Here is a 15,278-nt window from a genome sequence, read left to right as displayed (position 1 = left end):
TTAAATCTGTCTGCTTGTTTTTTCTTGACTCACCAGACTTCCTCTGAGCAATGTCACTGATGTCATAGATTATTACTGATGAGCCCAAACTATGAAAATAAGAAAACACTTGCTATAAACAGCACAGAAACATACCCTCACAGGTAGGGCAACACTGGTCAGGCTTGACAACAGGATGAAGACAGCTGGGCACTGAGCAGGATATGAGCACGCACATCTCCCGTCCGGAATGGCAGTAGCAGTCGCGACAGCCATCATGCCAGCCCTCACCTTCCTCATATTTCTGTCCATTGGATGTGAGGCAATAGCTGGACACTGGGGCCGGGGCAGTGGTGCTCGGGACGTGACCACTTTCTGGAGACACAAGGTGCAGGCATTACTGGGATGCCTAAGAGCTATAGGAAATTTCCAAATCTCTTTTCTTTTTTACTGACTTCCCAAAAAAGTGTTTTTACCACTAAATATTTTATTAGTCTACAAAGAGAGTCTTTCAGGACTTTCAAATCAGGCAAACAGTGGATTATTTGCAGTAGGAACATCTCTGTGTGTGTGTTACTGTGTTTGTGCAGTAGGTGCACAGATTACCTCGTAAACCAAAGAAAAGGTTAAGTATATTTGAGGATGAGATATTTATACTAGTTCTAAAATGGCAAAGTAAACACAGCTGCAGGCATAAAAGTGGCTTCTGCATACTAACTTTTAAAGCAGGAATTTGAGGGAATCTAATTAGAGTTGCATACACATCCCCAGGATAAAGCTAACATCAACAAGAAGCACGCATAAAAGCATCAGTCTCACGGCAGTAAAGCAAAAGGTCACAGGAAATCAAAGCTCAGGTTAAAATCAGAAACTAAGCTCTCCTGTGTTCTCCCCCTTACACTTCAGGCCATGTGGGGAAACTGCAGTTAAACGTGAGGATGTAGCTCTATGTAACAATTTAGAGATGGGTGAAACATATACAAGCAAGCACACAAGCAAAAGTCTCAATAATCTTTGAACTTATGATATGAAGGTTGATCGGTTGAACATTAAAGGTCAAGAGGTTGCATAAAATAGGCAGGGCTTATCCTCTGACTCATAAAAAAGAAGAAGGTGATCATGATCAGTGAATTTAGAGATTAAAATGAACAATTCTGTTTTTTACATCGACTGGCTGTTGAGAGTACCCTGAATGTCCTTTCTACAACTTGTTTTAAACTACTGCAATATTACAGTGGCCTGTTGTATTAAAATTAGAAACTATGTTGGCTTCAACCTGAAAGGCAACTGTTTTATTCATCTTGTACTACTTGACTCACCCTTCTTCTTTCTCTATACTTCTTTATATTTTGCTACGGAAATGCTAATTAGGTCCAGCCATTGATTGAAACGTGCAAACATAGATAGAAATACAGGATATGAAGCAAAAACTGAGTTTGTGCAATTCTAATGAGATGGAAAGTCAATGTTTTTACTAACCACTAAAGTCTCGTAGTCCAGCTTTTAGGTCCTATCTTTAAGTAGCTATCATGAATAGTTCTCCGGGCTTTTTGAAGGACATTCATAGCTATTCTTTTGATGTATTTTGTCTTCATCTCTGTTGTGAGGATCCCAGAGCTTCATTAATGTCGAGGTCCACTGGCTGTTTCACAGATGCTGTAGACACTCGCTGTTCCTACCTCTATCCTGATCTCCTCCTATCTCCTGACGATGATTTAAACAAAAAATTGTACATTTTTGATTTATCGCTCTATGCAACCTGCTGCCACAGATTTTCAGTCCAGTTCTTGTGTAATCTGGCTCACCTCAGCCTTTTCTCTCTACTTCCCTTCCTCAATAATGGCTTCTTGGCAGACGCCCTTCCACTGAGACCCTTTCTGAGGCTTTAGAGAGCTGTGGATCAATCTGTCATAGTCCTCTGTCTTTGACCCAGGCTTTTGAGTCTTTTGTTCATTTCTTGCAGGTTAATGAAATGTTAACGTTCAGTTTGGAGAACCGTTTGTTATGTTTCTAGTTCTTTGTTATTGTTTGTTTTGTGCTCTTTCGTGTCCAGTCTGTCTTCCCTGTCTTGTCTCCTTGCTGTGTCTTCCCCTGCGCATCGGAGACAATATTTTCACGGACCGTCTTTAAGGTGTCGCGGATAAATACAACAAAATTAATGATACGACCGAGACAAAATCTGGTATTAACAAATGTGAATTCACTGTGTAACTGTGCAACTTTATTAGCAGCGTCCTCGTGAAATGCAGCAACAACACTGAGAGTAACATCCTCCTCTCTGCCCCTCAATGCTCTCTGGTCGCTATGGTAACGTGTAAATATTTCTTTCAAACACACAACTACAACACGGGAAACGACCCAGGGAAACCGAGTTAACGGTAAAAACCCGAAAACCATAAATTTCACACTTGAGCGTCGAATGACTCACGGACCGGTAGGCCGGGGGGTTGGGGACCGCTAGTCTACCATGTCTGCTTATGAATGTCAAATCCGGTGTAACTCTTTCTTTCTCGCCCTCTCTCTATCTGTTCCCCGCTCGCACTCTCTTGTTCTGTGTTTCTGTATGTAGTCAGTCTGAGTCTCATTGTGTTCCCCATGTTTTCCTGCGGCTGGTGTCTGTCTGTTTCCTGTTTTATTGTGATAGTCTCTTGTCCCATGCGTGTTACGTTTAGTTTTCCTTCCCCTCTCTCGTTATGTCTAGTTTGCTCCAACTGTGTTCCCAAGTGTCTCCACTTCTAATCACCCTCATGTGTATATACTGTCTCGGTCTTCCCCTGTCTCTTGTCAGATCATCAAGTCATCTTCCCTCTGTGTCTTCTAGCATCTCTAGCTTAATTCTTCCAGTTTGAAAAAGCAGAAAGTGCCAAAAGAAAAACTCTGACCAAAGACCACTTTAATTACAATGAAGGCTTGCTCCTTAGAAGCAAAATATAAAGAAATAAAGAGTGGTTCAAGACTTTTTCACAGTACAATTATTAGTAATATCTCACAGTTTTGTGTCACCACTTGTATCCATCTTGAATCTATCATCATATCATTAATTTCAAATGTTTATTCAGTAATAAATATTGGCTCATAAAGCTCTTCGATTGTTTAAAGGTCATTACAAAATCACAGACAGTTGATCCTGTTCACCTGGACGTAGTGTTTGCTTACCTTACCTGGATGATTAAGCTTCATCAGGTCATTTCAAAAACTTTTTACATGAATTTCCAGTTAGTGCTTTTTAGTGTCTCATCTCATTTCTGGCTAAATGTTTAGACAAATAAAGTTACAAACTTCTGCATGAAACGACAGACTCTTTTGTGTCTTTTGCTTAAGTAACACAGCCAGCGAAGCATCCCTTTAATCACGACGCACACCTGATTAATAAGAGAGCTCGGTTACCTTTACACATGCAGATGGAGCAGCCCTTCCTGTTCTGTCGGTAGCCATTGACGCAGTGCTTGTCACAGGTGAAGGGAGGACACTTGACGCAGCGACACATCTCGCAGCCATGCTTGTTCCTGCTGCAGGGGAACAAACATACGCGTGATGAAGTGCACACGAAAAAGCCTTAATTACTGCAAGAGTGTGTGAGGAAGTAAACAAAGTGTCAGGACTAAACAATGCCACTCCTGTGTAGCTCAAACGTGGTTTCAAATTGCTTCACATAGAGGAAAACATGGTGTTGTGATAGAGCGAAACGCAGATGTTTCAGTCATGAATAATCAACATCTGGACTTGCTTTTCCCCTCTCTATATTAGCTGGCTTTGAAGAAGAGCAAATAAAGGGCCAACATGTGAGATCCCTGTGGTTTGCACATCATACCAGCCCGAAGCCTCTGGAAAAAAAAGAGCACAATTCACTTTCCTGCCTTTCTTATTGCTCTGAAAGCCTCGTATAAGACATATAAGAAGAGTGGCTAGATTAGCATTACTGTGAATAATAAAATCTTATCGATCTCATCGAAAAAGATGGAAAAAAATAAGAACTGGGTCCTTGTCACTGTAAACTTCTGGTTGATTTACAAATTACTGCTCCCACCAGGACATTATGGTCCAATAATTAGAGGAAGGGACAGGGACTTCTTCACAAACATACATTTTGTTGATCTGATCTGCTTCCAGTGTCTGGAAATAGACCACTTGGATCCAATTATTCCACCTAATAAAACACGAATGAGCTGCACGCTGATAAACTGGCAAAAACCCAAGTGAAAGTACAACCTGTGTGTCTGCACTTGTCTCCTTCTAGACACTAGTCCTGTTTAACCTTGTCTCATCCATCTTCGCCCAGCCACTTCCTCTCTGTCTTACCCTCCAGGTGCGTGATGATTCCTACCTCACACGGTGGCCTCATTATACCCGGATAATTACTCTATTAATCTTCGTCTGCCAGGGTGAAAAATTAAAGAAGCCTTCGACCCTGTGATGCAGAGCCGTGTCCCATAAAGAGGACACAGGATTTCAGGCTCAGCAAACAGGGGACCCCATCTATGCTGAAACAGCAATAACAGCTATTGAAACAACACTGTGAAGGGTTGGCTACAGCCTCACTGTACAAACACAGAGGCAGAGAGCGCTGCACTCTTAGAGTAAGGCTTTGTTTAAAGATAGTATGCTGAATGCCAAGCAGCACTTTGGGCTCCAGGGGGGATCATTTCCAGCAGGCCGCAACCTTAATGGCCAGAAGAATGCCATTCATAACCTGTGTGGTCCCAGTTGTGAGTTTGAGCTATGAAAGGTGGAAAAAAAAACCCAATCCTGACGGCACAAACAAAAACTTCAGATATGAGAAGTATCCGCAGAGTCCTTCATTTAGGAATGTTTAACACACGGTTTACATTCCTCTCGCTTCACAGGCCAGCGCCATTTGTTTTTGAACACGTACTGTACATTACAATGCTCACAGGATGTCATCAATACACCCAGTATAAACACAGAGATCCTTTGTGCTTTTTCATCTCTCTGCGGTGGCTGCATTCAGGGTTGTGTGTGAGAAGAAAGATTTGCATTGTAAGACTGGCAAGCTCTCAGAGGATTTCAGACTTCTAAGGCTAGACCAAAACAGCTGCTTATGAAGGATAAAGCCAGGACCTCCTGCTCTTCTCCTCCCTGCAGGATCCAACTCATCCTCCTCTCCTGTTGTGCCCCTCTTGAGCTGTGGCTCCAGAAAGAACGGTGGCGATATCAGAAGGATCCCAACTGTATATATTTCCTAAAGTCTGCTTTTGTCCTGATGTGTTTTTGATCGTTGTTTTGAGACAGGATGATGATTAATGAAATGAGAATGGTGCCTGGGGACCAAGCGTCCCAGTACAGAGCACTTCCAGATGTTTGATTGGGTTAAATGGGATTAGGAGGAGAGGAGTTGTAGAGGGCCGAGCGGCTAGTGCGGACCCCACAGCAAATGACTCACACACAAATATACACACAAGCTAACACAGAGACCCGGGATTGGCCACCAAAGTAGGCACTTTGATGACTACTGTTGCAATTGCCTGGTATACTTTCTTTGGAAGGGCATCACTTAATATTATTAAGTACTGAAAATCTTATTTAACCATACAAATATGCAGTGGAGGGATGGCTGGGAGAAAATGATTTGTAGTTTTTATGAAAACTAAAACTCTTTAAAAGCCATTTTTCCTGGAGTAAACGCAGCTACGGACTGTGAAGTGATCATTAAGACGCTGACGTAATTTTAAAATATTTGAAAGATTCAAAGCCATTGAAACTTTAAGCGCAGCACTGACAGACACATGTGTTTAAATCAGACTCAAAAACACGAATGAAAAAATTAACATACAGCTGGACTCAGCGGATCAGTGGGTGTACTCACACATATCCGTAGGGGCAGGTCTTAGTGCAGCTCAAAGGTCGGCACTTTGGCACGGGCACGCTGCACTCGCACACCTCGCATCCAAAATCATCCCTCTCGTAGCCCATTGGGCATTGCAGGGAACAGTACGTTCCCAGGTCAGGGCAGGAGTCATCTGAAAGAGTTGAGAAGGAGGTCATCTGATCACGACCACAGCAATCCATTAAAGGCAAAAGGCACGAGTTGCCGCTCGCAGCAACATTCCTGCTCACAAAGTAAAACACCAATAAGCTGTGATGAACATCAACATGTCTACGCTGCTGTCAAAACCAAGTGGCTGCAACGGGTAAACACAGCACTGTCCACAGCTTTAATGTGGGACTGCAAGACGCGGCACGTGAGAAGAAATGTATCATCTCGTCATTCCCAGTAACTTTAACCCTCTACGGTGAGCTAAAAAAAAATCAAGACTTACTGTTGAGACATTGGCAAAGAAGACATCCATTTTTGTCTTGTTGGAAACCATAGGGGCAGTCATTCACTGACAGGGAGCAGTTGTCCAGGGGAGGACATAGCAAAGGGCTTACAGTTTCATAAGAAGGCTCTGTTAAAAAAAAAGTGAGATAATAGAGAGTGAGAACTTTTAAGGTACTGTTATGAATGTATTCCTGTTTTTTATGTTTGTGTGCTTGAATCCCTTTAGTTGTTCTACTCCATGTGAGCTTTTTGTGCCAAGTCTAATAGCTACCTATTTACGCTGCCCTACTTATAAACAGTAATTACGGATAAATGCAGAGCAATTACACCGGGGTGGGTTGCACCTTAAGGGGGATTGTACCTCTCTGTCTTATTGTGCTGAACTGTCTCCTATTAATAAGCTGAATGGGTCTAAAAAGCATCCTTTGCCCCTTGATTTTGAGCCAACTCCACTGTGGTGCCACAATAAATGAGGATGGAACAAGACGAGCACGGGCCCGTAACACCACTGTTCCCATTGCACGCTTTTTGCCACGTTCGGTGGGAGGAACAGCACCCAATGAGCTGTAACTAAGTATGCTTAAAGTAAAAAAAAAAGGCTCTACCTCAATTATACAGCCTCCTGTGTTAAAAGGATGCTGTAATGTCATACACACAAACACACACACAGACAGGTGGGTCTCATTTTGGTGGGCAAAGGTAATAAAAAGAACAGAAAGAACCCCATGGCTAGAAAAATGCTCTGTGCTGCTGAACTTTTTTTTTTTTTAAATCCTGCCCTTTCTGGCACCTTTTGCAATTAAAATTTGTTCTATTTCTGTTTGTTTCAGTTATTATTACAGTTATATGTGGTTTATTATGAGGATGTCAAATTCAGGACAAGAGGGTGGTGGGAAACAAAATAAAAGGACAGACTACAAATTTAAAATGCACATTGTTGCTCCTGTAAGAAAAAAACAAACATACAGCCCCAGGAACACATAAATTAGACAATGCACAGATACGTAAATCAACAAATGTTTTTGTAGTGTGAGTGTGAGAGAGAGCGAGAGAGCGTGTGTCACAAATGTTCTTGATAATGAGGGTGGGAAGCCACAATAACGCCCCCCAGGAGCCAGAGGCAGACAGAGATTGAACCAGGACAACTGTGGCCTCCCCCTTTAATGAGCCCATGTTGAGTGGGCTCTGTAGAAAAGCTGCAGGGACGCAGGAGTGCCCTGCATTTGGTATGTGTGCTAATGCGTAACTCATTTGAAGGACAACACAACTCTGCATACCGTACCTTCACAGAAGGGACAGCACTCTCCGGGGATCTTCACCGGGTTGTGGCAACTCTGTTTGCAGGCCATGGCTGTGCAGTGCGGCTCGCCATCCACACACTGGCAGAAGGTGCAGTCATCCTCTTTCCACTGCTCCTCGTGGGCTCGCAGCTTATTATTCACCCAGCAGCTGGCCTCGGTGCTAGCCATTGACACATCTGAGAGGAAAGAAAGAGATGTTTACAGTGTGGGTTTAGGTACGAAGGAAAGAAAGGCTGACATCATTTTTAGCTCAGGTTCTCAGATCCTGTACTGGGTTTGTATTAACAACAAGTGAGAGCCTAACTGTGGTAAATTGGATACTTAATGAAGGCGTTAAACAAGAGATATGAAGAAAACACTGATGAATGTCAATGACTCGTTTACATTTATAAATGGAGAAAGGCTCCTGGCGTTGTGACAAGCGTTGCGTAGGGGTTTAGGTTCACATCAGAAAGACAGTCCACAGTGTCCAGATTGTGCATTATAATGGGGTAAAAGCATTCCTTCGTTCAATAGCTGAGAAATCATTTCATCATGTAAATTTCACTCCAAAGCAAAGAAAGCACTTTTGGAAATTTGGGATCCATTCCCATTAGCCTTAAAACGGGGTGAAAGTATGAAAACGTTAATGTTGTTGTCCCAGTTGAGTTTGAGAGGTTGAGTGTTTGAGGTCGGATGTAATGAGTAATGACCCTGAACAGGACTTTTTCTTTCCTTTTCCACTGACATAGTCCCTGTGCTCGCGCCACAGCCAATTTTATAATTTTGTCACGGTTCCCTTTAAATATCAACAGATTTGAGAACCAAACATTATGTAGCATAGCTTTCCATTTCAAATGGGTCCTTTTATCCTTTGTTTATAAAGAAACATTGATTGAGAATCATCACACACAGAAAATCTTACCTTTTCACCTAGATTAAGTATTGCATCCAGTGCAGTAAGAAAGTACAGATTTCCATAAACAAAAGATGAAAGCATTCCATGCCATCTAAATGCTTGCACATTCCAGCTGTACCTCTAACACTGACCTAACATGATTTCTCCTCTGCACTCGTTCTCTTCGTCTTCCCCCCCACTCCTCCTTTTATGCATCTGATCGACTGTAGCCACGCAGTCAGAGGCCAAAGGCTACCGTCTCCATCCACAGGCTTCTGGCAGACTAATGTGGTTGCCATACGAGGCCATTTTTCTTTTAAACATTAACCACGATCCAGATCTCACAGACCTGCGGCGCACACAGTGAAAAAAGGTTTTTGTGTTTTTAAATCTCCCCAGCGGAAAAGACTGGGGGATGACTCTTTGTTGCACCGCTTTTCGTCAGGTATGTTAACGACTCTGAAAGCTGGTTATGTGAGAAAGACATTAAAGTAGGTCTTAATATCGCCTTCACTGCTGCTGAATCATCTTTTCTTCCCATCATTTGGGCATATAGGCGTTTTAGTCGATGCCACCATTCAATTCAGTTCCATTTTATTTATACAACGCCAAATCATCACAACAGTTGCCTCAAGGTGCTTTATATTGTAAGGTAGATCCTACAATAATACATACAGAGAAAAACCCAACAATCATATGACCCCCTATGAGCAAGCACTTTGGCAACAGTGGGAAGGAAAAACTCCCTCTTAACAGGAAGAAACCTCTGGCACAACCATGTCTACGGCTACCAGTTTTAACAGTGTAATAATCAGCGAAAGGTGACACAGTTTAACTGAATAATAAAGCAAATGTGTGTACCTATGCAGACGGGGCAACATTCTCCCTCAGGAATGTAGAAGTTTTCACAGTTAAGCTCAGCACACTCTGCCTTGGAGCAGAAGGAGATTCCTCCCCGGCACTGACACAGCCAGCACGGGTCCATGCGGTACACCTCTCCCTCAGAGTACTCTTTCCCACTGTGGACACACTTGGGAGTGACTAAGGGAAAGAAAAATCAGACACAGGCTGTCAACCTTAAGCTGGACTCCATCTGAGTAAGACAATACACTCTAATAAACGAGTGCACTACGCTGTGTCAGCTGTCCTACATTTGGCTAAGATTAACACCAGAATAATTTCATCAGATCCACCAGAGAACAATGCCTTTAAAAAAAATAGACACGTCAAGCTTGATTAGTGAGAGGTTATCACAAGTTTATACAATTAATTACAAATTCGTAAACATTTGTTCATTGTCTACTACTGATAGTAATATTTATCTGAACCAAATGGTGCTGCGGTAGACTGATGGGTGAGATAAGCCCCATGGGGCAAAAATGGTATTTATCAGACAATGAAACTGGAGGAGGAATTTCACAGGGACCTATCCAGTCTTGAGATGGCTCTGGACTCTTGCCATGCAGACTAAAAGAAAGCAGTGGTGGGTCTGACGTTTTGGCAGAAGCTGGGCGCAGCGTGCTGGTGGCAGGTGGAGTGAATCAATGATTTGGCCTGCCATTCCCACAAAGCATCCAAGCATTTAGACTCTGTTGGCTGGATTTAGCCAAACCTTGAAAAGAATTAGCTTAGTTGCAGCAACATTGGAAAACTGCACTCTGATCCTGTGCACAGTCAACTAGCTCTGAATACTGTTCGCATGCTAACTGGTCAGTGGTCTTCAGTGTTTTTTCCCCTGAAAGAGCAACGTTCTCATTACCAACATGTCTAATCTTCAAATGTGTTGAACTGAAGTAATTTTAAATTGAATCCAGACTCCTTTCATCCCACAATTATCAATGACCCATATATGTCAGCTATTTAGCATATATTTTTAGCCTACTACTCTAGTATTTAACAGCTAATTATATCATGACCCTTACTGACCAGTTTAACTGCTCATCTGTTATGTTTAGGTTAAGGTGAATTTGTGCTGTTTCTAATTTTACCTAGCTATTTTGACTCATAATATTATATATATTAGCTTAAAATTTAGCCACTAGCCTGGCTAGTGGCTAGCTATTAACCATAGGTTTAGCTAACTTTTTTAAACATTTCCCCCATTAATTATCCATTTTTGTTTAAAATTTTGTATCACTTTTGGGTGTTTCCAACTGCTTAGCTATTATTTTAGTAATTTTAACTTTTCTACCCAAACAGAGTTCGACATAAACCTGAGCTACTGCGGAAGTACACCCAGAACATGGCTGGGAATCTCTGCAATTTTTGCTATGAAATAACATGTAACAAGAAATGCTGAAAAATAACCACAATTCTGAAGAAATAGCAAATATAGATAATAATACTCAATTTAAGAATTTTTGAGGTATGACATCTCAATGGTAATATTACACATTTATATGTATCACAGTCACTTGGGTCACTCAACATTCAAAGATCTCATCTAGCCACAAGCTTTTAATCTAACACAAGCCAACATGAGGGAAGTGAAACAATGTGGTTATGTAAGAAAGTCTGTATAGAGGAGTAGGTGGATTAGTTATGTGAATAAATGTATTGGACAAATGCAAGCAGATGTGGGGGCAGTGGTTTCTATAAATGAGAGCAGAGGTTACGGCAGCATCTGTACGCCATACCTTTGAGTCAAAGTGTCTGTGCCAATGACCCCATGCCTCCTGACAACCAGCACTGCACTCTAATACAAATCAGGTGTGCCAGCTGAGTTGAAAGTGGAGCAGGGATTTGGTGAACTTTTATTCTCTTCCTTGCCATTTTTCAGCCCCCCTTCCCCTATCGCTCAGTATTCCCGCTGTCCTCCTTTGCGTGCAGCAGAACTAAGTGAAGAAAATGCACTAAGGGCTTTTAGCTGCCCAAAATCAAAAGGCAGGCAACGAGTTTTTAACACTCACAGAAGCAATAGGAAGTCACATGAGGAGATGCTCACATGTGATTTCCGCAATGTTTGTTAATGGTAATCCCTAAAACAACTTGGGGCACAGAGAGTCTAAATTCCAGTCATGCTTGGTGATGTTCAGTCTTTTCTAAATTGAGGTGAGGACTGGATGCAGAGATGAATCCATTGGCTAGTAAGCCTTTCTAAATCATTCATAATGGACTGTCATTCTCTTGTGGTTTACAGGCATATGAAGGCAAAAACTCAACTTCCAAGAAACAAACAATTATGGGAGTTATTAAAATCAACTTTACAGTTATCAGCTTTGAAAACTCAAATTGCAAAGCAGAAATATGAGTATATCTCATGTCACCAACACAAACAGTTGTCAAGCTGTGAGGACACGGATGCTTTTGGCTGTGTGTTTACAACAAAGTCAAGCTAAGTTTCCAAAGAACGATTAGTGCGGTGATCTCAGCCTTATTGCTCAACATCTCCAGAAATCTCAACAGCACTAAACCTACTCCGGATCCACCGCTGGGGACATATGCAAAATATGTGCCAGGCAAAGTGTTGATAAACAGCAGACCACAGCCAAACAGGATCAAACAGGGTCCTCTATAATATCAGATGACATCAGGTCAGGATGTTACTGCCAGGTTTGCTGTTTTGTAGCCAATGAAGAAGCAGAGTCCGTTGCTGACGAGGCCAAAACACACAGGTGGAGCTTATTGTCACTGCACACACTAACCCTGACTAAACATCAGTCCTCAGCCAAGTGGGCAATGGAAACAAGATAATCAGTCCAAGCCTCACACAGAGACACTGCAAGGGCATGCTGAAATGTGTTCCATTAGACGATAGGCTTTGTACTTGACATTACCTAAGACTTTTTTAAGATTCTGCATTTGTAGTGAGTGCTACGGAGGCCTATGCAGGACTGTGGAACTGACGAGGGCTCTGGTGCGTGTCCTTGTCCCTGCCGGTGGAGCTTTCTGACACGGCATGCAGTCATGCAAGCCTAACGGACAGTAGGAGCAGCACAAAAGGCATCAAGCCCCTGACCCAAAGAACAGCAGACACTTGTTATCAAAACACTGATCCCATGGCCCCCAAGGCTGCCATTCAGCCCCCGCTGGCCTGCCGGACTCGATTACCCTCCCCACTGGCAGACTGGAGCACATAAAAAGCATTCCCATCAATGAACTTATGAACCTTTTCCCTTTGGACGTGTGACCAGACAGGAACCCTTTGACACTGCACTTCTGTTGAGCAAATTCATAGCCTAAGCACTTTTCTGGTCACCGGGCTTGTTAAGACCATTAATTCTGGGACACAGCACTCATTTATACATGTGCAGGGGCCAGAATGTGAATTTGTTCTGTTGGTAAAACAGTGAATATTTGTTGGGCGTGCAGAGTAAACAGACCAATACCGCAGGTCCCCTCCCTGCCTTCCTAGCGCTCCTGGCTGCCTCTGCCTCACGACAGAGACGTGTTATACTCTCACGTGCATTCAGCATCTGCTCGCCTGCTACCACGTCACTCTCTCTTTTTAATACCCAAGTGAGGAAATGGACGAAGAAGCCGTTATATCTAATAACCCTTTAGGAATTAAACTAAACGTTTTTGTATGTACACCCCTAAAAATGTCTTGGAAAACCAGTTGGAAGCATTGCTCCAGCCTGATAAACAGCCCGACAGCAGTTATCCAATTAAGAGTTTTCATTTTCCCTTAAAAAATTAGCTCACAGAGGAGGAGGAAATGACTGCGTCTACAAAAAAACCCAACAAAAAAACAAAAAGAAAGCAAAATATTGAACAAAATAATTTGCACATCAACTGTGAAATTGCTATTGTTGGAGCAAGAGCAGTGTGTAGCTTGCTCATCAGTGAAATTACCTTTCTGACACTCGTAGACATCACAGCAGTCTCCTGGCTGACCGCTGGCTTGACCAAGTGAAACGGGGTGCTGTTCGCTCGGGCACTGGGGCTTGTGGCAGGCACTGAAGTCGCAAGTGCACTGGGGTGGTACGGAGGGGCAGCATTCAGCAGGAGGCTTGTAGCTCTTGGTGAGGACTGAACCCTCGGGGCAGGAAGGCACCTGCAGATTGGGGCACGTCACCCCAGCACACCTCAGCTCTTCTGTAAAAAACAAAAACACACACACAAACATGGACTCGCATTCATGTTTAGACACTGGTGACTCTGTTGCATATGAGTTAACACAGTGAAATGGACACAGGTTTAACATTGTTAGCACCTTCAACCATTTGACTCTGTCAGCACTTTTTTGCCAGGCTAAGGTGGAAGGTTTAGCTGCAATTATGTGTGATTGCTACCAACATGAGCCACTATGCTAGTGTGGCAGACTAATGGCTGAGCTCACATAGCCATCCAACATAAACTGTGCAGTCAGAGCCCCACTTTAGTCCACGACAGCTCTATAGCATCCTGTCAGAGAAGCAAAAGCCCCTCTCTACACATGACAAGGCTCTCCCCAAAACATGCCACCTTGGGGTACATTTGACGCCACTTTAGGCAAATCCACAAGGCCCACAGTGTAGGCTTGTAATGTACCCACAGTATGCACATACAGTAGTTGTTGGCTGTCCTCTGTGATCATGGGGTGCACTGCCCACATGTCCCCCTTGCTACGTTGCTGCCACCAATTGGTCTTAGTTGTGGACTAAAACGTCCATTAATAACAAGGAGTAGCCAAAGCAGTTACTGTCACATATTTGACTTTTGCTGATTTTCACACTAGATTTTTACCCCATTCCTGACATAACCTACTCAAGTTTGAGCTGGGAATCTTCTTTCCAGGGAAATTTATAACTACTACACCACAAAGCAATGGGTAAAAGGCAAAACTGCTGTGGCCCCCACATGGGTATGCTACGGGCAGCCCACAGTGACCTACCTGCAAAACTGCTATGGGCACCACATTGGTTTGTATGCTTCCACAGCATGTCTTTTATCCTGTCTGCCTTCTCTCACCCCAACCAATCACAGCAGATGGCCCCTCCCTGAGCCTGGTTCTGCTGGAGGTTTCTTCCTCTTAAAAGGGAGTTTTTCCTTCCCACTGTCGCCAATCCACTGTTGTTGGATCTTTCTCTGTATGTATTATTGTAGGGTCTACCTTACAATATAAAGCACCTTGAGGGGACTGTTTTTGTGATTTGGCGCTGTATAAATAAAACTGAATTGAAATTGAATTGTACAGGCAGCTGACAGTGGGCTACTCACATGTACTAGTCTACACGAGCCCACCCACTTGGGGCCCATATGGACCATGTGTGGGTTTGTCCTGTTCACACAGTCCCACAACTACCTCCGGAGGGCCCACATGGATATGTTTGGTGGGTCTGCACATCTTGCCTATGGGCTTCAGATTCCACCTTGCCTGGTTTAAATGGCTTACAATCCAAACAGAACCTTGCATTCTAAAACCAGTTATTAATAGCAGCCAATCTTTACCAGAGATTTTTTTTTCCAGTTTTGAATCTCTCCTTCATTTAGAATACCAGGATGCAGTTTTTAACTCATCAGCCAGAGTCAGTGTAATAGATTTGATACCCCTTGTTAGAGGGGAAAGAGGTGCAGGGTTACTGGTAAACTGGGGGAGGAGTGTATTCTGGAACCTGTTCAGGAAAAGAAAAGTGCCCCTCTTAACAGATACTGCATTTTAGGAGAACAGTATCTACCTTTCAAGACGTGGATGACTGAGGCCAAATGGATATGTTTATTTTGGTCCTCAGTGTCCCTGTAATGTTTACACATAGGGTGGAAGAGATATTTTGTGAAAAGCAGACTCATGTTGGGTCCCAGAAGTTATTTTCCCAGATCTCCTGGGGAAAAGTGTGTAAACGCAGTATTAACAAGTGCAGGAGAAAACGTGTAAATAAATAAGTGCCTTATAAGAACGTTAAAATGAAGGACTATGATT

At 43.0% G+C, this 15,278-nt stretch overlaps 1 protein-coding gene across 5 annotated transcripts in view; it reads right to left on the bottom strand.

Annotated features, from left to right (window-relative positions):
- LOC309696160 (cysteine-rich motor neuron 1 protein) overlaps positions 1–15,278 on the bottom strand; it is a 68,730-nt gene that overhangs the window by 7,701 nt on the left and 45,751 nt on the right. For 3 of the 5 annotated variants that reach the window (XM_082517297.1, XM_082517295.1, XM_082517293.1), the window contains exons 4-10: positions 13,232–13,474; positions 9,299–9,478; positions 7,542–7,736; positions 6,258–6,386; positions 5,804–5,957; positions 3,367–3,488; positions 136–354 (exon numbers count right to left, since the gene is read on the bottom strand). In XM_082517297.1, coding sequence (XP_082373423.1) covers positions 136–354; positions 3,367–3,488; positions 5,804–5,957; positions 6,258–6,386; positions 7,542–7,736; positions 9,299–9,478; positions 13,232–13,474 — 1,242 coding nt within the window. The remainder of the gene's footprint in view (positions 1–135; positions 355–3,366; positions 3,489–5,803; positions 5,958–6,257; positions 6,387–7,541; positions 7,737–9,298; positions 9,479–13,231; positions 13,475–15,278) is intronic. The other 2 variants (XM_082517294.1, XM_082517296.1) reach the window with 2 other exon arrangements.

Source organism: Aulonocara stuartgranti (assembly GCF_965226115.1).
Source record: "Aulonocara stuartgranti genome assembly, chromosome: 19".
In the NCBI taxonomy this organism is placed as follows: domain Eukaryota; kingdom Metazoa; phylum Chordata; class Actinopteri; order Cichliformes; family Cichlidae; genus Aulonocara; species Aulonocara stuartgranti.
This window is presented reverse-complemented; position numbering and strand designations above follow the sequence as displayed.